This window comes from Lissotriton helveticus, chromosome 1_1 (genome assembly GCF_964261635.1).
Source record: "Lissotriton helveticus chromosome 1_1, aLisHel1.1, whole genome shotgun sequence".
In the NCBI taxonomy this organism is placed as follows: Eukaryota; Metazoa; Chordata; class Amphibia; order Caudata; family Salamandridae; genus Lissotriton; species Lissotriton helveticus.
Genome location: NC_136057.1, coordinates 1,700,166,896 through 1,700,188,352, shown reverse-complemented (window position 1 = coordinate 1,700,188,352; position 21,457 = coordinate 1,700,166,896). Strand labels below are relative to the sequence as shown.

The 21,457-nt window shown below is 46.2% G+C and overlaps 1 protein-coding gene across 5 annotated transcripts in view; it reads right to left on the bottom strand.

The window, feature by feature from the left end:
* The window catches only part of MYO1A (myosin IA), a 388,633-nt gene that overhangs the window by 312,213 nt on the left and 54,963 nt on the right, over positions 1 to 21,457 (bottom strand). For 2 of the 5 annotated variants that reach the window (XM_078689001.1, XM_078689002.1), the window contains exon 2: positions 20,145 to 20,295. In XM_078689001.1, coding sequence (XP_078545127.1) covers positions 20,145 to 20,273 — 129 coding nt within the window. In that variant the 5' untranslated portion in view covers positions 20,274 to 20,295. Of the gene's footprint in view, positions 1 to 20,144; positions 20,324 to 21,457 lie in introns of all 5 variants that reach the window. The other 3 variants (XM_078689003.1, XM_078689005.1, XM_078689004.1) reach the window with 2 other exon arrangements.

Here is a 21,457-nt window from a genome sequence, read left to right as displayed (position 1 = left end):
GGTGAAGAGAGTTGAGTTTAAGGCCCTCTCAACGTGCCATCGCATTCTGAGCGGCAAAGCCCCTGTGCCACTCCAGAGTCTGGTGTCCCACTATGAGCCTACCCGCAATTTACGGTCCTCTCAGACGGGACTACTAGTGGTACCCAGAGTTAGGAGGGCACGAATGGGAGGGAGATCTTTTAGACATCTTGCTCCCAGATGCTGGAATGTCTTACCTCCAGAACTGCGTCTCGAACCATCAGAAATCCTGTTCAGAAAAAAACTGAAAACTCACCTTTTTAGCAGGTAGCTCCTGAGGGAGGGGGGGACGGCATCTGCTCACTTATCATAGCGCGGGGACACGCCATTAGGCGTCACCAGGCGCTTTACAAATGCCCTAAACTAAACTTGATCCTTCCCAGGCTTTTGCCCAATAGTGTAATCATACGTTTACAATCTCAACGCCCACCTTTCGATGCGAGAAGGCATCATGGCTTTCGGATTTCCTACAATGGTGAACAACACCTGGTGGTCAGTGACAATGGTGAAATGCTGTCCATGAGAATAGGCATGCTTAGTCTGAAATAGAATTCAGCTCGCATAGGCCACAATCTATCTCTGGGCATTTGATGTCCATTGTGTTGAGCAAAAATCGCACTCAACCCCACAGGCTTGCGTCTACAAGAATCTCAGTATCTAACTTTGAATCAAACTAAGCCATTTTAGTTGCATTTTCAATTGAGTGTTTTGATTTTCTTGAAACTTCGATCACATTCAGAAGTCAGTTGGAAGAGAACATTCTTCTTTGTCATTTCTCTTAATGAGGCACGCACTGTGGCAAAATCATGAAAGTATCTGGAGCAATAGCTGGTCAAGTTTAAGATGGATCACAGCATGGTTACATATTGCGGGGGACAGGTGGATGACAATACTTGGACTTTTTCAGGGGTAGAAGTCATTCCCCCTTCAGAGAAAATATGCTCAAAGAACTTGAATTTGGTTTTGTGAAACTCACACTTTTTTGGATTTAAAGTGAGACCTGCGTCGGCAAGCAAACACCATACTTGCATAAGAGCTTTGTCATGTTCCTTTTGTGTGGTGCCATTCAGCTGAGGAATTATGTCCGCTATGTTTGAACCGGGATGTATTTCGCTCTCAATTGCTTTGTTGGCCTGGTGTATATCAACACAAATGTGTACTGCACCTCCACTGTCCTTTTTTGGCACTAACACAATGGGCGAAACCCATGGCATCGGACCAGTAGAGTGCTTGATGATGTCATTTTTTAGTAATATTTCCAATTCTTTCTCAACGGCCTCCAGTCAATGAAAAGCAATCTGACGGTGTCGCTGAGCAACAGAACGAATATCCTCATTAATGTGAAATTGCACCTTCATTGTCTTAAGTTTCCCTAGTCCATTAAATAACAATGGGAATCGACTTACTATTTAAGAATGTGCATTGAGGTTGTAGTTGATGGCTATTAGTCCAATGTCAGCAGCAGTGCTGAAAGTGAGTAGACACGCATTCAACAAAGTACTTTGGAGGACATGAATTGGTGCTTGTACTGTCGCTTTCTTATGCCTCATGGTCGCTACAAATGACGCTTGACTTTTCAATGATGTAGAAGCAGCCCACGTTGTTTTCAATGGCGTTAGACGTGGTACCGGAGACAGTTAGTTTTACTTTTTTGCCGGCATGATATTGATTGATGCACCACTGTCTATAATGAAAGGGCAGCCATTTACCTTTAGCGTGATCTTGGGGGATCAGCCAAATGAGTAGGGCACTTCATACGGCAATCTCTCTTTGAGTTTTGTTCTTCTTTGCAAGCAGTCAATCCTATATGCCCATGATTTTTCTGCAGGTAACATCACCAGTGCACACCCATCTTCTTCATGGTCGCTCAACGATGACGCTGAAGAGCCTTTGGAAGATGGCTTTGAGGACGATAAACTTTGTTTAGTCTCTGTTTGCCTCAATTGATGTTGCTGTTTGGCCTTGTAGGCATGTCTTGCATGCTTCTGAATCTTTCTGGCACCTCTTTTCTCTTTTAGTCGTGACACATTTAGTTTCTCTTTTGCTTTGCAGACCGTTATGAAATGGTTTTCTCTCCCACAGCCTTTGCTAATTTGTCCAATGATGGACATTTACCTTAGTGTGGAAACAAGAATCCACATCGGAAACACAATTTCTTTTCCTTTCAAGACATTGTCTTCTGGGCCTCAACTTTGTGGTTCTGCTTGCTTTTCATGACCAATGCAGATCCATTCTGGGGTGTTCCAGCTTGCATATCAGCAGCCTGTCAATCTGCACGTTCCTCAGTTCTCTCAGCAATGAATACCTTTTCAAGTCTGAGGGTAGCATGTCTTTCGAGGAACTCATCCATTGGTTCAATAGCTTGCTGTCTTGCCTGGTTGAAAACTTATCATTTAAAGTCGACATTCGGCATGTGATTGAACTTTAGGTATGATATTTCATCAGCTTGTGATATCTTCTTTATCACTTCTTTCACACCATCACCTGCAAGGTTCTTTAAGTATTTGATGATCTTTTTATCATCCAATTCTAGAGTATCTATGAAGTCACAAACGTTGTGAACCATGCAATCCATCTGGTGCCAATATTCTGCTTTTTGGCGGCATCGACTGGTGGTGGTGGTTTCGGGAACGCGGCTGCGCCATACTTTGGCTCTTTTCTGTGGCCATTGGAGAACTATAATTTCTTGAAGACCTTTTGAGTTGTGCTGAGTGTCACCAGTTACCTTTTCAGTCATTTCTGCAGTGACCAATGGCCTTGTAAGCACAACACCCATGTTTTCGCTCGAGTCCCCTCTCCAGATTTTGAGGTTGTATGACGCTTTGTCCGTTTTTTGCTGATGAATAGACTTTTGTTTCTTGTACTCAATTCTTTCTGCCTTTAACATTTCTTTGTGCCTGGTGGTCTCTGCCTCTTGTGCTTTCTTGCACATGGCGGTCACGCCCTTTGACGCTTCTGCTATTTATAGATGATCGCTTGTGTTATGTTGTGGCGCAGTACCTCCTCTTACGGCCTTTCCAATATGCTTTTGGACAGCTTTCTTATGGCACTCCTTTGTAGGGCCTTCACCTTCTTCAAGGGCTTTGTATGAGGTAGAGCAGCACTTTGACTCCAAATATCCCAACCGTAACTTTCTTTTTGGGGGCATGTGGCATGTAGAAGCAGTTTGCTGGACTTCACAAACTGTCAGGGAGAGAAGTCTTGTTTCTGCGGAGCACATATCCCCTATTTGTCGCCAGTTGTAGCATCCACCCCAGCTCTGAAGCACGCAAGTGACTTCGCCACACACGGAGCTCTGTAGTACACGTCTTTATTCTTCGGCATGCAACCATTAACTGAACACACAGCTTCATAGACTTCATTGACCACACACACCCAAATACCTCCTAACTGATTACGTAACTTTATAAGGCCACAAAGGTCCTACTGCACATGATCACAGAACACTACAACGGAGACAGACTTGGCAGCAGAAATTATGATATTCTCACCACGAGTCCACAGTGCTGGTTTGAAGAGCAGGGCACGCAGGAGTGAGCCTGCAGACAGCCTAGCCATGGGGTAGAGCAGAACCTGGGGGATGGTGCCTGTTGGCTCCAGTGGCGCTGCACAGAGGCTGGAAAAGGAAGAAGGAATTCTCCGGGTCCAAAACAGCTGAGACTGCTAAATTTGAGTCAAGCGAGCAGTTGTATGTCTGCAAGAGAGATCAAGGTGCCCCCTAAGCAACCGAGTGATGCAAGGAGAAGTCTGGAGTGCGCCGGTAGAGAAATGATGGTAAAGCTGATGATGAAGAAGAAGGGTAGAGCAGCCTAGATAGGAAAGACAAGGAGTAGTACGGTGGTGACTGAAGCTCAGCAGGGTGGGCTGAAGAGTGTAGTACTGTCTCAGACCTGCCAACCTTAAATACATTTCACAGTGTGAGTCGGAGGCAGGGCCTCAGAAGGGGAGGAGCATCATGAAGAGACCTACCTAACAGGCACTCTGCCCCCCACCAAGCCCACTACCCTCCCACCCCCCAAAAATACAAAGAGTCGTTAAGGCTTTCACTGACGTCCTGGCATGTTTTCACAAGCCCTTAATGGGCAATGGCTGCTTCCTGCATCCAAGGACGAGCTGGAATGCCACTTTGTGCAGTGCTTCCAGTTTATCTTTTCTGCCACTGTGTGCTTTCAGCTCCTCACTGTGTCAATGGAACTGAAATTGTGTGACACAGAAAGCGAGGGGACAAGGGGAGACAGGGATGAGTAGTGGGTTGTAGGATGGTTGGGGGCAGGGTGTAGTGGGATTGGTGCATCCTAGAGGATAACAGGATGTGTGGGGCCATGGAACCTGGGCAGGGCCCCCTGTGATCACTTTGCAAGAGCAGTTTCCTTCCAGCATTAGCAGTGGGCAGCTAGCTGGCAGAGTCTTAGGCGGCTCACAAGCATCAGCCCAAAGACTGGCCCATGTCTTTGGTGGCCTGCTTGACAATGGCATTGAAGTGGACTGGATTTTCTTTTCACAGAGGCATAGAGGATGGAGAGAAGCCAGCAACTAGCAAGTAGGGTGATGATGGAGCAGGATGAGGATGTGGACACAGATTATGAAGCGGATGGAGATGGGGGAACATGGAAGGTGAAAGGTAGGAAGGGGAAGAAAGAGAGGACTATGAATGGACTGAGGGTTTGAGGATGGGTAGGAGGGTAGGTGGGCATGGTGTGTGACAGGAGTTGGGGGAGGTGCACAAGATGGGCATCAGCCTTACATAAGGAGAGAGATTGGTGTATTGTGGACTCCAGTGAGGAACAGAAGCCCATTGGGGCCAATAGATTGCCAGTTAGAGATGCAGAGGAGGTGGAGGAAAGGAGGGCAGTTCTTCTGCTTGAAGCACATCTCATTTTCAACAAGGTAAGAGATGCTGGTGGAGTACCAGGGAGCAGGGGCATGGGAGTGGGGGAGCAGCTTTGAGGAATGTGGGTGTAGGGAGTGTCGACTGCGATAAATCAGGGAGCAGGAAGGACAAGGTGGACTCGGGAGTAGGGGTAGAGCCCGAACAAGGAGGAGTGATGGAGGTTGGAGAGCCAAAAATGCACGGGGCAGATGCAAAATTGGTGTAAGAAGCCAGATAAAAAAAGAGGAGGACAAGAAGGAGGGAGAGAACAAATGGGAATAAGGGAACAAAAAAGTTAAAAAGCAACCCAGTATAGGCATCACAAAGCACATTTAATTGGAATGGGCATGTGAGAATTTGATTGTGACTCCACTAGGGGTGGTGCAGAACAAATCAGAGGCAGAGTATTGCATTTCTTATCATCTGTCTTGGCTGGAGGGGCAGGTAGTGAATGGTATCGCATAAGAGGACAGTTTGGTACAGTATGATAATGTACACAGTGCAGTGTTGATTAGGAATTGTAGCACCAGGGCAGAGATGACAAAGTGTGACATAAAATGTACCTTTCAGCTGCTACCAGTGCACTAGGAGGAGCATCAATTGTTAGGGATGGAGTTTGAAGGAAAGATATGAGGATAAAGTGTTGCCAATTGAGTGTTCGTTGTTGTGCGCTTTTTGAAATGTTCAGAACCTTTCAGGAAAGGGTGTTTTCGAAGGTGACGGCTTCGAGCAGGGTTACATATTACTTGGATGATTTCTTTCTCACAGGCAGGTCTGCCTGCAGGACGTGTGGGTATGTGTTGTCCGCCTTTCAGGATTAGATGATAGATTTGTGAGTGCCTTCTGTGCCAAAGAAAACAAAGGGCTTGAGCACATTTATTTATTATTTTAGGTAGTGAGTAGGATTCAGTGAAGAGGGAGGCATGACTCCCACTAGAGAAGGTGGGGTTTTATTGCAGTTGCTGGAGGAGGCATTGCCAGTAGACAACTTAGAATTGCAAAAGGTGCAGAATTTGTTAGGGCATTTTAATTTTGCGAGATTAGGGCAGGGAGAACATTTTACAGGATGATTGAATTGGCAATGTCTAGGGAAGAATGACAACATCACAGAGTAAGGATGAAGACTACGGTTAAAGAAGATAAAGTGGATTGAATGTCAGGGTATTTTGAGGCGTTTTAATGGAATTTTGATGTGGGGTCTTGAAGATGAGGTGGCGAGGAAGTCTCAGTTTTACTCAGAGGTGACAGGGGCAGTATTGGCCGAGGAAGTGGCTCATGGGATCATTGGCCAAAGAGGTGGGTGAATGAAGCAGGGACACAGCACTGCACTTTGGGATTTTTATTTCTGCTGATGGTGGAAGCGGTTCTGGCGGGTTCGGCATTTGGGGATAAGAAGGTTATCTGAAACGTTGACAACATGATGGCCGTGGAGTTTATGAGCAGGCAGTCGGCAAGAGATGGATGGTTGGGAGGGTGCTGAGGGTGCTTGTGTGGTTGCGTTGTGGTGCCTAACCCATAAAGGCCTACAAGAGCGGCATGGTCCGCGTGTTGAAAATGAAATAGCGTCTGCCTTATCTAATTTTAAGTGCCAGAGTTTCGTAGGTTGGTGCTGGAGGCAGAGAAGAGGACGAGGATGTTGGCAGAATTGTGAGAAAGAGCTGCTTGAAGCTCATTAACAGGTCATTGGCAAAGTATACCAGGAGAGCTTACTAGCAGCCATGGTGGGATTTTTTAAAGATTGGGGCAATAAGGAAGGGTGCATTAGGTAAGGAAGGGGCTGCAAAAAAAACAGGATGTCTTATGTTTTAAATTGCAGGTGATAAAGAAGGTGGTATAGCTGGACTACTGCAGGAAAGTTAGCAGGGGTTGCATTCTAAGGTAAGTTTTTCCGGGGCTGTTATCTGAGCGCTGAGGAAATGGGGACTAGCATGTCTGAGGGCTGAGTGAGACAAAGGGGGACAGTGGGGGGGGCCTTCGATGACAATAGGATTGCTGCAGATGTTGTTGAGGGTTCTCAGGAATGTGTGTCGAAGTGAGTGGGAAGTGGTTATGCTTAGTTTATGGTGCTTAGTGTATGGTATGGATGTTTTCCGGTATGTTTCATGTGTCAGAATTACAGGGGAGATCAGGGTCGCCAGAGGTGTACACGCAGGAGGTATTGAGAAGGGAGCGGGGCGCGGTTATTAGCCGGAAGAGCGGGCTAAAGAGGGGATCCTGAGGAAGTCGTGTGTGGTATGTTCATATAATTAATGGAGCAATTTCGGTGGTTGAGCCAGTTCCTTCCCATATTGACAAATTAATAAAACGGAACAGGCTCTCCAGACTTTTTGGTGATACATTTGAGGGGAGTGAATCAGAACAGCTTCTTTAAGCAGATGTAGAAGGATTTGAATGACGAAAGATGCAGCGCGGAGGCCTGTGTTAATGTTGATAGAGGTGGCACAGCGGAGGATGTGCCGGGGGCAAGGAAGCCGGCAGCCATAGATAGAGCATGGAGGAAGATCAACTGAAAGATGTGGATCTTTTGTAAGATGGAGGGTTTTCACTTGCTGACCCATTAGGACATTAGGCACCTGGGCTGCAGATTGTTGTGGGGTGATGGAGTACACCTGTCGGAGGAAGGTAATGAGTTGCCTTTCTTAGACTGGTGGGGAAAGGTTGCAGAAATGTTGGAAGAGTGGATGACGTCAGGTATTTAGGTGTGGGCAAAAAGAAGGGCCGGAAAAGATCGGTATAAGGGTTTTTCTATGTGGAGCAGGTAGAGGGGTGATAATAGAGTTGGCTATGCTCCTCGACAGCCGAGACAGTCTGAGGTGGGGAGCAGTATTGAGCCATGAGGTTCTGAAAGTTGAGGAAGGTGAAGGTCAATGACATGCGGAGACAATGGAGGGGCAGTGTATGTGTAGGGCAGTGGCAGGACGTGAGGGAGAAAGGAAGGCTTAATGGTGGAGGGTAGTCATGGTGATATTATTAGTGAGGCAGAGTTCATTCATTTTATTTTTATTTATTTTAGCGATTTATTTTAGCGATTTGTAGAGCGCCTGGTGACCCGGAGGCATCCCCGCGCTATAACATTTGTGGAGACCAGAGGAGAAAAGGAGGGGACTTTATTTTGGGAATAGCAGCGTTTTCAGTTTTTTCCTGAAAATCAGATGACTGGGTTCCAGCCGCAGGGGGCGGGGAAGTGAATTCCACCCTGAAGATGCTTTAACAGAAAAGCGTCGGCCGCCGGTACGAGTCTTCCTGTATCTGGGGACGTTGGCCAGACGCTCATTATCCGAGCGAAGGGACCTGGGGGCCATGTAAGGGGTAACCAGGTCTCTCAGAATAGCAGGGCCAAGACCATTAAACAGTTTGTGTGCAGTGCACAGGGCCTTGAATTCGACCCTTTGACGTATTGGAAGCCAGTGGAGGGCCTTAATTGCTGGTTTGGCTGATACTCTGGAAGGGAGGTTCATAAGTAACCGGGCGGCTGCGTTCTGCGTGCGCTGGAGTTTAGCCATGGTAGCTTCTGGAGCTCCCAGATATACCATGTTGCTGTAGTCCAGCCGCGCAAGGATCAGACCTTGGACCAGGAGTTTCCTGGATAGGGGCGGAAGTATTGGGAGGATCCTGCGGATAGAGCGCATGGATCCTCCCAATAATGGGAGCCATTATCCCAGATTAATGTCTAGGCACATGGCCAGTTCTCATTACAGGCCTTTTACACAAAATACAAGAGTCTATCGTGCTAGGCCTATGCAGGCAGAGTACTTGACACACAGTGTAGTTTTATTGTTTGTATTTGTCTTGCAGTAAACAATTGGTAAAATAGGGCAGCATTTCCATTATCTGTGCTTGTTATCCCAAAATAGAGCCAAAATAAACATACATTAACTAGAGAAGTCGTGCAAATCTCAAATGCTTTAGAGCTGCGCAACATTCAAGGCCACACACAAATCCCACAAACAGAACAGCTACCTAAATATGCCTAATGTCTAAAAACCATCCTTTGTGGTAACAATGTAGAAAAGCTTTGTTTATGGTGAAGGATTGCATCAAACCTTTTATCTCAAAACCACGGACACTAATCGCTAGTTTGTGGTTCTGTGCAAAACTAGCAGAAAGACCATAAACGCGCCAAACACCGGAACCAAAACGCCTCTCATACCTGCTGACCCCATTTCCACAGTCACACTAATCCTCATAGCATGATCACATCATCCCCTCTTCGATCATCAGATGTAACTCTCTGATCGCCAAACTCGTCCCTCTCATCAGCACCTCTCCAACCTCCCTCAAGACCGGCCAGACAGACACCACATCTTCTGTAAGGTATTCACCCCAACTACAAAAACTTCGCCAATCTCCACCCCCTACATTGAGAACACTCTACAGATAGCTATTGCCATCCAAGTACATGAACACATCAGCTGCTTCACTCATAACCATTCAGGTTCCGTTCCACCCTTGAGGAAATAACCAACTAGCAACAAATCAGGTATTTGATAATGTCCCACGGAACACCACGAATAGTGAGTGGACTTTGACACATTGACCATCAGCACATTCTTGTACCCTTCCCATATGCATCACCAACAATCTCCCAGACAGACTCACCACCGTCTCCTTGCACCTCCTTGCTTGTAGATAGATTCGACTTATTCACAAAGAGTCCTTAAAATACCCCTTTCAAGACCTCATTCAAGTGTAGGACGTCCAAACCCCTAATCTCCATTCTCGCTCGCCACATATTATTCAACGTATGCATGTCCCTTCATCAAGTATGCCGATGTGCTCTGTATTGCTGAAGCTCAATCCGACTAAGACAGTGGCTCCGATTCACAAAGGGAAACTTAGGCATTTGGTCTAAACTTAGACCATAGTCTAGATTTAAGACTTTGGAAATTCACAAAGGGCATTTACGAGTATTATCTTTCTGTCCGCAAATGGGTCGTATCTCCGACCCAAGTGGGGACATAAAGATAGTACTCATAAATGCCCTTTGTGAATTCCCAAAGTCGTAAACTGAGACGTTTGATCTAAGTTTAGACCAAACGTCGAAGTTTAGACCAAACGTCTAAGTTTAGACCAAACGTCTAAGTTTATCTTTGTGAATCGGGCCCAGTGTACTTACTCATAAGTGGCAGCAGTACTGAGCCAAAGATCTAGTTACAACTCTTCAGCATGAACCTGAATTACTATTGACCCTACGTGGCCTCCAATGTTAAGCCGCTGGGATGGTACGTAGTCCCTGAGAGCTGGTGGTCACCTGGCCTCCTGACAGAAAACATATGATGCAACCTCTGGGTTCTTGTTCAGCCTCAAACTGATAGAGGCAACACCCTATTCACTGGTGCTACAGGTACTATACTGGCCTGACTAAAAACCCTGCTGCCCACCTCAGTCAGCCAAATGAAGATTACAATGAAATCAGACCGCCTGAGCTCTACACTGAAACAGCATTTTCCCATCCTGCCCAAATAAAAGTCTAATGCTACTCTGATAATAGAGAAGAAGGGTTTTAATTATTTGTGGTCATTATCTACTGCTGTCATTTGCAGCGCTGTGCTTAACTTCATTAGAATTGCTTTTTTAATCAGGAAACGCTTTGGATCTTAACATGAATTTAAGTTTTTAGCGATTTTAGGGCTTTTTTAATATTTTGCATCCTGCATAAATGTGTTGCAGAATGGTAGGCGCTTCTTTTCCCTTTGTACAAAATTTACCATGCATTTATTTCCCCTTATTTTTAATGTATGTCTGTAAACTTTTATGATTCGACTGAATCAAATAAAGTTATATGAACTGAATAGAGAACGCACATAAGGATAACATGTTTATTAGACAAGACCCCGAGATGATGAGATGATGAAACCTTCAGGCTTCAGCCTACTTCAGAAAGAAAATCACAACTCACTCCTTCTGCATAATTGTGCTGCCCATGAAATGATTCACCCCTAATAACTTCATAGGACTGCTCCCCCTCTCGGCCCAATCCTTCTCGCCCCATCCCCAAAAGAAATGTTATGTTATGTTATGTTAATTTATTTCTTCTATAGCGCTCGGCTACTCCAAGGAGCATCCCGGCGCTTTGGTGAAGAAAAAACAGCAAGCAAAACAACCACATAACAACTAAAAGCAGACACAAGAGAAAGATCAAGTTTTATTTAGTAAAAAGCCACGTTTTTAGCTCTCTTCTAAAAGTAAGGAGATTGGGAGCCTGTCTGAGAGAGAGTGGTAGTTCATTCCACTCCTTCGGGGCTAAATAGCGAAAGGATCGACCTCCAATCCTTGCACGCCTGATCGCTGGGACTGTCATTTGAGATAGATAGGATGATCTCAGAGATCTGCTGGGTACATATCGGGAGAGGCGTTTCCTTATGTACTTAGGGCCAGATCCATGTAAGGCTTTAAAGGCAAAAGTCAGACACTTGAAAAGAATTCTTTTAGCGATCGGCAGCCAGTGTAAAGAATTCAGTAAAACTGTGGCTCCTGCTCTTCTCGGAAGTCCGTAAATAGCACGGGCTGCCGAGCTCTGGACTACTTGCAAGCGGTTCAAAAGATATTTTGGTAAACCCAAAAAAAGAGCGTTTGCGTAGTCCAGTCGAGATCCAATCAAGGCCTGGACAATAATCTTCCTATGCTGGAAAGACACAAGAGGAAGAAACTTCCTCAGCATTCGTAAAATGCCAAAGCATTTGCCTGAGAGGCACGAAATATGTGGCCCAAAGGACAATTCACTGTCCACAATCACTCCCAAATTTTTTGCCTTGAAAGACACATTGTCAGGAGGGAACAAGTCTTGTGGCCACCAAGCTTTACAATCTGGTTCACAGGTGCATCCAAAAAAGAGCAGCTCCGACTTATCGGAATTGCACTTTAGTCCATTACACCTGAACCACTCAAAGACCGCGCTAAGGCAATCTCTGATCTTTACGCCGTCGAATGACCCGCCCCTATCACAAGTGAATAGGAGCTGGGTGTCATCGGCGTAAGATACGATCTGGGCGCCAAAGGATTCCGCGACTACCGCCAGAGGGGCCATAAAGATGTTAAATAGCATGGGGCTAAGAATGGAACCTTGCGGAACCCCTACCTCTAGCGGAGTCATATCAGCGGAAAAAGGGGGCGCCCAGATCGTTTGCCGGCGGTCGGCCAGAAAGGATTTAAGCCATTTCCACACCGTTCCCCGAATGCCGCTCTCCCAGAGTCTTATAAGGAGGCGATCATGAGGAACGGTGTCGAAAGCCGCCGACAAATCTAACATAACCAACATGGTCCTTCCCCCAGAGTCGAGTCCTTCCCTGATGGCATCAGTGACCTCGAGAAGAGCCACATACCCATGTACACCTGGAGCACTTTTAATGTCCTCCAACGCACTTCTGACTTACATTCCTGCCGTTATATAAAGAGATGCCCAAGGACAGTCTGAGCAAAAGGATACTCACAATAAAATCAAATAAAAATGCAGCGCAGTATCTAAGTGAATGGCTGGTAGAAGGACCGGCTATAAATAAATCATTTGTTACATTCTATATGTAGCTGCCTTGGCCGAAGAATTATTTCTCCAAAATAAAGTATCAAGGAAAACCCACCTCGGTGACTTTGGAAATAACCGTTTACCGGTGGCTTGGATCTTTTGTTGATTGCTCAAGTATCTCGCTCGTGCCTGCTTAAGCCCCTTTTTTGGCAAAAATACTTCTTTGGTGTCGAATCTGTACCCTATATATTCCTTCCACGGGTCCTGGTTCTTGATTATTAAACCATCCAATATTGTGTTTGTTATCCAGTTAGACCTTGCCCTGTGCTGCAGAAAGTCAACAGATTTTTAAAATATTGGCGCATTCTTGCCTACCCAAGAACGCTTATATTGTAACTGTGAGGAAACCTCTTCGGAAGCCCCAGAGGACTCAATAGTTACTGAGCTCAGATTGTGACAGTCAGAGTGTTTTACCACTAGTGTTCTGTCACTTAACCTTACCACTGAGCCCAATACTGAGCATCAGTGAACCCCTTTAGCACTTGACTTATAGTGTTTCGAAGTTGAGCAGTCCAAGGTTTACTCAGGGAGGTGGAGTGGAGGTAGAGGCTTAGAACTCAACACATTATCCAATAGTATGCAATAAATTAATTGGCAGGCACTGCTTTTACTAAAGAAAGAAAATATACTTTAGTTTCGCCTACAAACCAATAGAATAAGTAAGACTCATAGGGCGCACTATATGTTACATATTTTGGGTATCAGTGCAATTGAGGGAACAGCCCCTGTTGTTCTACTTCGAACAAATGCCAATCTGTAGCTGCGTAAACATAGATCTTTTCCTCTCAAAGGAATCCCATGTGAAATTATAGCGGTGGCTCCCCTGCTACAGCGCCGCCACCAGCCCCGCCAGCTGCCTCATAAGGCAAAAAAGGAAAAATGAAACGATAATATACACATTTTATTATCGTTTTATTTTTCCTTTCCAGCTAAGTCGTTGGGGGCGGAGCCATGGGGAATGACAGAATGCAAGAGGAATGGTGGGTACTGTTGTCAGTGCGCATGACGGTTTAGCCTACTGTCTCAGGCCAGCCAAAGGTCATGCGCACTGAAGCTGTCTCAAAGAAGAGCAGTGTTGAGGGGTTGGAGAGAGCAGGCACAAGCTCCGAGTCTTACAAGGAGTGTAAATACAGAGTGCGCAGGTCAATCCTGTTGCTGCTCCCATGACATAAGAGCAGTGTCAGTATTAGCCAGCGTGCGCCTGCCAGAAGAGGAGAAAAAGAGCGCGGTGAAACTGGATTTACATAAGTTTTTTGTCCCAATGACCCCGTCCAACCCCCCCCCCCCCCATCCTGCCACTCTTCCACAATACCAGCCGCTATTGGGAAATTTTACTGGCGCGCTGCTCCCTTCCTTGTTCAGATTGACAACCACTCTGGAGCTGTTCAGGATCAAATTCAATGGAAATACAGATTCCCCACCTCTGTCCTTTCCAAGGTGGAAGTCTGCACAACATGGGCTCCATCTCTAGTTGATGGGTGTGCAAGCCAGGCTTGGAAGGAGCTGGCTAGCCTTGTCACTAACAGTAATCTGCTCAGTTTATGGCCCACCAAGTTGGGATTGTCTGCTTTTTGCTCCAGCCAAGCTGATGTGATCAGACTGTGGTAGCTGCACAGCTGCTCCCCTTTCAGGTGTGCATCAGCAGTGCCAGTACCAGTGGTGAAGTAGCTGCTAGCAGTCCATTACTCTTAAATGTGTGGATTTTTGTCGGGCCTAACCTCAAGCCCCCCATACAGAAAAAGCTAGGAGCCCATTCCAGTCGCAGTGATGATTTTCGGGCATTGACCAATGTCCCCTCTGATGACACAGTACACCTCCTCCTAGGCACAGGTCAGTCAGGTGATGGTGAATTTCTCAGTTACTTAAACTTCTAGGCGCTAACTATTCTCCATAGGTTAACCAAAAGGTGCGTGGCAATCTTCAGAAAGGCCCTTTGGTCATGGAGACTTCCATGAGTAGGGATGTGCTGCAGGGACATATGGGCCTTAACCAATGGAAGGGGCATTGCAAGTCCTCCCAAGTTGCAGAGGTGCCTGAATTTGTAGACTACTCAGTACCCTTACTGTCTCATTCTTCTAGGCAGTGTCTTCCTCATTCAAGTGCACCTCCAATGCTCCTGTAAAACAGTTGGTCAACCCCTTCCTGCAAGGCAGGCTCCAAGGCAGTTTCTCCTGTGTGTTTGTTGAACTCCCTATGTTTCTGATCTTAAATCCGGCAAATGGAGGTTAATGGTGGATACCCTAACCATGAAGCACAGAAGAGTTTCTCATTCTCCACTGCTGTGGGATCCTGTATTCTGTTAAAGTAAATTTGGCACACTGGCTGGAAGCTTTGGTCGCATCTTAACCTCTTCCATGCTCATGACGAGCTCAGCTCGTCATGAAATTATTTACAACAAGGGGTGGTGATGGACAGAGTCTCTGAATTAAGCAGAGTACTCTCACCCAGTCAAGAGATCAGGGCTAGATCCAACACCGTTTTTTAGCTCATTGCACCATCCCAGTTTCAGAACCTGGCTGTATGCAAATTAGTCTGTCCCTGGCCCAGTGCATCATGGGAACAGGGCAGACCAGACTACAAAAGCCAATTCTTACATTGGGAAGGAAACAAGCTTCCGGGGACCGGTTTCTGCCATTTCAGGCGTCTTCGGCCCGGCTTGCTTGAATCCTGATGGTGCAATGAGCAAGGGACTCACATCTGAGTATACCCTTCCACGCTTAGGGTGGACAAAATTATTTACAACAAGGGGTGGTGATGGACAGAGTCTCTGAATTAAGCAGAGTACTCTCACCCAGTCAAGAGATCAGGGCTAGATCCAACACCGTTTTTTAGCTCATTGCACCATCCCAGTTTCAGAACCTGGCTGTATGCAAATTAGTCTGTCCCTGGCCCAGTGCATCATGGGAACAGGGCAGACCAGACTACAAAAGCCAATTCTTACATTGGGAAGGAAACAAGCTTCCGGGGACCGGTTTCTGCCATTTCAGGCGTCTTCGGCCCGGCTTGCTTGAATCCTGATGGTGCAATGAGCAAGGGACTCACATCTGAGTATACCCTTCCACGCTTAGGGTGGACAAAATTATTTACAACAAGGGGTGGTGATGGACAGAGTCTCTGAATTAAGCAGAGTACTCTCACCCAGTCAAGAGATCAGGGCTAGATCTAACACCGTTTTTTAGCTCATTGCACCATCCCAGTTTCAGAACCTGGCTGTATGCAAATTAGTCTGTCCCTGGCCCAGTGCATCATGGGAACAGGGCAGACCAGACTACAAAAGCCAATTCTTACATTGGGAAGGAAACAAGCTTCCGGGGACCGGTTTCTGCCATTTCAGGCGTCTTCGGCCCGGCTTGCTTGAATCCTGATGGTGCAATGAGCAAGGGACTCACATCTGAGTATACCCTTCCACGCTTAGGGTGGACAAAATTATTTACAACAAGGGGTGGTGATGGACAGAGTCTCTGAATTAAGCAGAGTACTCTCACCCAGTCAAGAGATCAGGGCTAGATCCAACACCGTTTTTTAGCTCATTGCACCATCCCAGTTTCAGAACCTGGCTGTATGCAAATTAGTCTGTCCCTGGCCCAGTGCATCATGGGAACAGGGCAGACCAGACTACAAAAGCCAATTCTTACATTGGGAAGGAAACAAGCTTCCGGGGACCGGTTTCTGCCATTTCAGGCGTCTTCGGCCCGGCTTGCTTGAATCCTGATGGTGCAATGAGCAAGGGACTCACATCTGAGTATACCCTTCCACGCTTAGGGTGGACAAAATTATTTACAACAAGGGGTGGTGATGGACAGAGTCTCTGAATTAAGCAGAGTACTCTCACCCAGTCAAGAGATCAGGGCTAGATCCAACACCGTTTTTTAGCTCATTGCACCATCCCAGTTTCAGAACCTGGCTGTATGCAAATTAGTCTGTCCCTGGCCCAGTGCATCATGGGAACAGGGCAGACCAGACTACAAAAGCCAATTCTTACATTGGGAAGGAAACAAGCTTCCGGGGACCGGTTTCTGCCATTTCAGGCGTCTTCGGCCCGGCTTGCTTGAATCCTGATGGTGCAATGAGCAAGGGACTCACATCTGAGTATACCCTTCCACGCTTAGGGTGGACAAAATTATTTACAACAAGGGGTGGTGATGGACAGAGTCTCTGAATTAAGCAGAGTACTCTCACCCAGTCAAGAGATCAGGGCTAGATCCAACACCGTTTTTTAGCTCATTGCACCATCCCAGTTTCAGAACCTGGCTGTATGCAAATTAGTCTATCCCTGGCCCAGTGCATCATGGGAACAGGGCAGACCAGACTACAAAAGCCAATTCTTACATTGGGAAGGAAACAAGCTTCCGGGGACCGGTTTCTGCCATTTCAGGCGTCTTCGGCCCGGCTTGCTTGAATCCTGATGGTGCAATGAGCAAGGGACTCACATCTGAGTATACCCTTCCACGCTTAGGGTGGACAAAATTATTTACAACAAGGGGTGGTGATGGACAGAGTCTCTGAATTAAGCAGAGTACTCTCACCCAGTCAAGAGATCAGGGCTAGATCCAACACCGTTTTTTAGCTCATTGCACCATCCCAGTTTCAGAACCTGGCTGTATGCAAATTAGTCTGTCCCTGGCCCAGTGCATCATGGGAACAGGGCAGACCAGACTACAAAAGCCAATTCTTACATTGGGAAGGAAACAAGCTTCCGGGGACCGGTTTCTGCCATTTCAGGCGTCTTCGGCCCGGCTTGCTTGAATCCTGATGGTGCAATGAGCAAGGGACTCACATCTGAGTATACCCTTCCACGCTTAGGGTGGACAAAATTATTTACAACAAGGGGTGGTGATGGACAGAGTCTCTGAATTAAGCAGAGTACTCTCACCCAGTCAAGAGATCAGGGCTAGATCCAACACCGTTTTTTAGCTCATTGCACCATCCCAGTTTCAGAACCTGGCTGTATGCAAATTAGTCTGTCCCTGGCCCAGTGCATCATGGGAACAGGGCAGACCAGACTACAAAAGCCAATTCTTACATTGGGAAGGAAACAAGCTTCCGGGGACCGGTTTCTGCCATTTCAGGCGTCTTCGGCCCGGCTTGCTTGAATCCTGATGGTGCAATGAGCAAGGGACTCACATCTGAGTATACCCTTCCACGCTTAGGGTGGACAAAATTATTTACAACAAGGGGTGGTGATGGACAGAGTCTCTGAATTAAGCAGAGTACTCTCACCCAGTCAAGAGATCAGGGCTAGATCCAACACCGTTTTTTAGCTCATTGCACCATCCCAGTTTCAGAACCTGGCTGTATGCAAATTAGTCTGTCCCTGGCCCAGTGCATCATGGGAACAGGGCAGACCAGACTACAAAAGCCAATTCTTACATTGGGAAGGAAACAAGCTTCCGGGGACCGGTTTCTGCCATTTCAGGCGTCTTCGGCCCGGCTTGCTTGAATCCTGATGGTGCAATGAGCAAGGGACTCACATCTGAGTATACCCTTCCACGCTTAGGGTGGACAAAATTATTTACAACAAGGGGTGGTGATGGACAGAGTCTCTGAATTAAGCAGAGTACTCTCACCCAGTCAAGAGATCAGGGCTAGATCCAACACCGTTTTTTAGCTCATTGCACCATCCCAGTTTCAGAACCTGGCTGTATGCAAATTAGTCTGTCCCTGGCCCAGTGCATCATGGGAACAGGGCAGACCAGACTACAAAAGCCAATTCTTACATTGGGAAGGAAACAAGCTTCCGGGGACCGGTTTCTGCCATTTCAGGCGTCTTCGGCCCGGCTTGCTTGAATCCTGATGGTGCAATGAGCAAGGGACTCACATCTGAGTATACCCTTCCACGCTTAGGGTGGACAAAATTATTTACAACAAGGGGTGGTGATGGACAGAGTCTCTGAATTAAGCAGAGTACTCTCACCCAGTCAAGAGATCAGGGCTAGATCCAACACCGTTTTTTAGCTCATTGCACCATCCCAGTTTCAGAACCTGGCTGTATGCAAATGCTCAGCTCGTCATGAGGCACGGTTGAGCTGCACTCATGACGAGCTGAGCTTGTCATGACCGTTGGAACGTGAACATGCGGGGATAATTTCCCCGCTGTGCTGAACGTTCCAAAACGGGTGTGGTTGTGACGAGCTCCGCTCATCATGAGTGCAGCTGCACTGTGCCTCATGACGAGCCGAGCTGGTCACAAGCACAGCGGTGCCGCGTGCAACCCCCCTCCCCCCCGCACAGCGGGGGAAAAACACCCCACAGCGAAGGGGTTAACACTAAAGTTGCAGACTGCATTGGTATATTTCTCCAGTATGCAGTGTTGCAACAGTTCCTGTCTTTTGTTTATTCCTCTCTGACCGGTCCAGTCATGATCTTTGGTTTCAAAAAAGAGGGAGAGGCTGTCCTACATAACTACCCGTTCATCTGTGGGGGCTGGCCCTTCTACTGAACAAGAGAGCAGGAAAAGGATGCGGCAATTTCACGAAGCTTCAAAAGGTTTCCATCTCATCTCCTCCACACCCTAAAGTCTGGCCCAATACAAAGGGTTTCTAGGATGTCCTGGAGGAGCCTTGCTATATGAGTTGATCTCTCTTGCCACCTTCCATGCTAGTTACCATTGAGTTAGGAAAAAATGGATTTCTGAGTGGCTACAACCCGATGTAACATACACACAAATCCTATACCCACAGAAGTACTACACGCATCATCTAAGTCCTGCATGGTCAGAGTGAAGGGCACAATTGCAAGTTACAGGCAGACCAATTTAAAAGACTAGGGAGATCAGTAGGCAACTCCCCCTAGTAGAAGACTGTCTTGTTGCTGTCATAAATGTAAAAAAAAAAAAATCATCACCATCAGTAATCAGCAGTGGGTGAGCTGATGGTAGTATTGCCCAGATGAAAGGAGGCCTTACATGGGATGTCCTATAAGACCACTGAGCCACACAGGCCACAGTCTGTGATACAGGGAACCTTCAGTGCATACGCGATTATTGTGCGGGCTAAGTGGAAGTCAAACCTGATGAACTTGGGGCTGGGCACACATTTTCAGAGCCATGCAGGTGACCATTTCCATCCTAACCGACAGCCTCTGCTATATAAGTTACTAACTCTCTACCGCTTTCCTATTAACTGTGAAGTAAAGATTAGCGGCACCGCAGTTCATCAAAGCGTGGCCTAGTTAACTCTAAGATTTCAATGGTATCCAACCAGGATATTTGTTCACATTGAGTTTGGATTGAGTATTATCCACTAATTCTTCAAAACTAAGTTTAAAGATTATCTACTCTGGTGAGACTTGTTGCTAAAAGGATTCACATGTAGACCACCTTATTATGTTCTGAGAAAATGACAGTTTCTTGCCACTACCCCTGGGAAGGCTATCACTGACCTTGGTTCAGAGAGTGTCATCATAACTCCCATGCATATGTTGTAACATTTTCACTTTTTGTAATGGTGACTTATACCCTTTAATCTCCGAGCCACTTTTAAATGCCACACGTTTGTGGACAGGATCCATGGTAAAATGTATTGGAAAGTAACTAACTACATACCCAATGTGTTGATTGGTACTTCAATCTTCTACTTCACCTATAGGGAGTCACAGCCAAAAAACCCACCATGCTTACCTTGATTGTAAATAAGTAAATGTCTTATGATCAGGCAACAAATGACCGCAGGCCCATTAGAGAGCCTGACTCATCTCTTTTCGCAGGTTACCTCCGAATGCCCCATCAATACTTACATAGATTTCATCGTGGTTGAACCGTTCCTGTAGATTTGCAAGTATGGGCTTCAGCTCAGGCGACTCAAGCAGGACCATGTCGCCCACGCCAATCATGTTGTCCAGTAGCGAGGTCTTGGTAAAGTCCATGGTTGCAGATTAGACCGTAGTGCTGAAAACAAAAAGCAGATTCTATTTCACTGACAGTAGTGAAAAAAATATTTTGTCTTGTTATTCACTTCTAAGAACAGTGGTCCGTAGAGAAACAACAGTAATGTGTTCTTGGTTGTTTGTCCCTCTTGGTTTAGTTGGATGCAGGCTTGTGTCCCCCACTTACAAATTGTTTTGTCTGTATTGTTCCTATTTAAATTTAAAGTATTGAATATCTGACATCTGTCCGGCAGGACAAGTTATACAAATATAGTACTGACTGGGTCTATATTCATTTCCCCCCCTTTTTACTGTTTCTCTAGGGACCACTGTGCTTAAAAATCTCTCAATTCCCAAGGTCCCTGGCAGACCTTACTTGGGTTCCCTTGTTTCTTTACAATATATTTGTTATTCACTTCTATCACAATGGGAAAGGCGCCTTACTTTCTGCTAAACCCCACTCCTGAAGCAAGCATCTACTTCTGTGTCTGTTCTGTATACAAGGTCCTATGTCATGCCACTGGGTGGGAAGTTATCTGGTTCAAGAATTAGTCGGTTTGAGCCAAGGAACCCTCAGAGGTCTTAGGAGCACCAACACTTCCCCTCAAGTTGAACTCTAAGAACATGGGGGGGGGATATAGACATTTCAAGACTGTGTTCCTAAATGTTAAGTTCTGACACATAGCTGGCCCAGATACCTTCTCATAATTAGCTTTAGTTTTACTAATGATTTCTTTAAAATGGTGAGCTCCATCTGCATTAATCATCAACAATACTACTGACAACAATTTACAAAGTCACAATTCTCAAACAAGGGTGACAAGGGAGAGGAAATGGTCCCAACCAGCTTAGGCAACAGAGCGAAACTCAACTAGGTCATGGGCTCAAGTACAGGCTAAAATAGCGATAGTTGCAATATTGGGGTGATCTGACTGAGGCTGGCGAAATGAAAGAGAGACATGCAGACAGAGAGTGGGGTTGATAAAACATTAAAGGAATGCGACCATCTGAAGAAAATGTCTGAAATGGTAATGGCAGTATTTTATAATAGTGGCCAAAAGGCTACATCATGTCCTTCATAGAAAGTTTAGGACAAAGTTACAAAAATATTTATCACAGGAAACGGCTGACATTATTAAAAAGAGGATTGCCCTAAAAGAATGCAAATATGTTGTACCACTGTC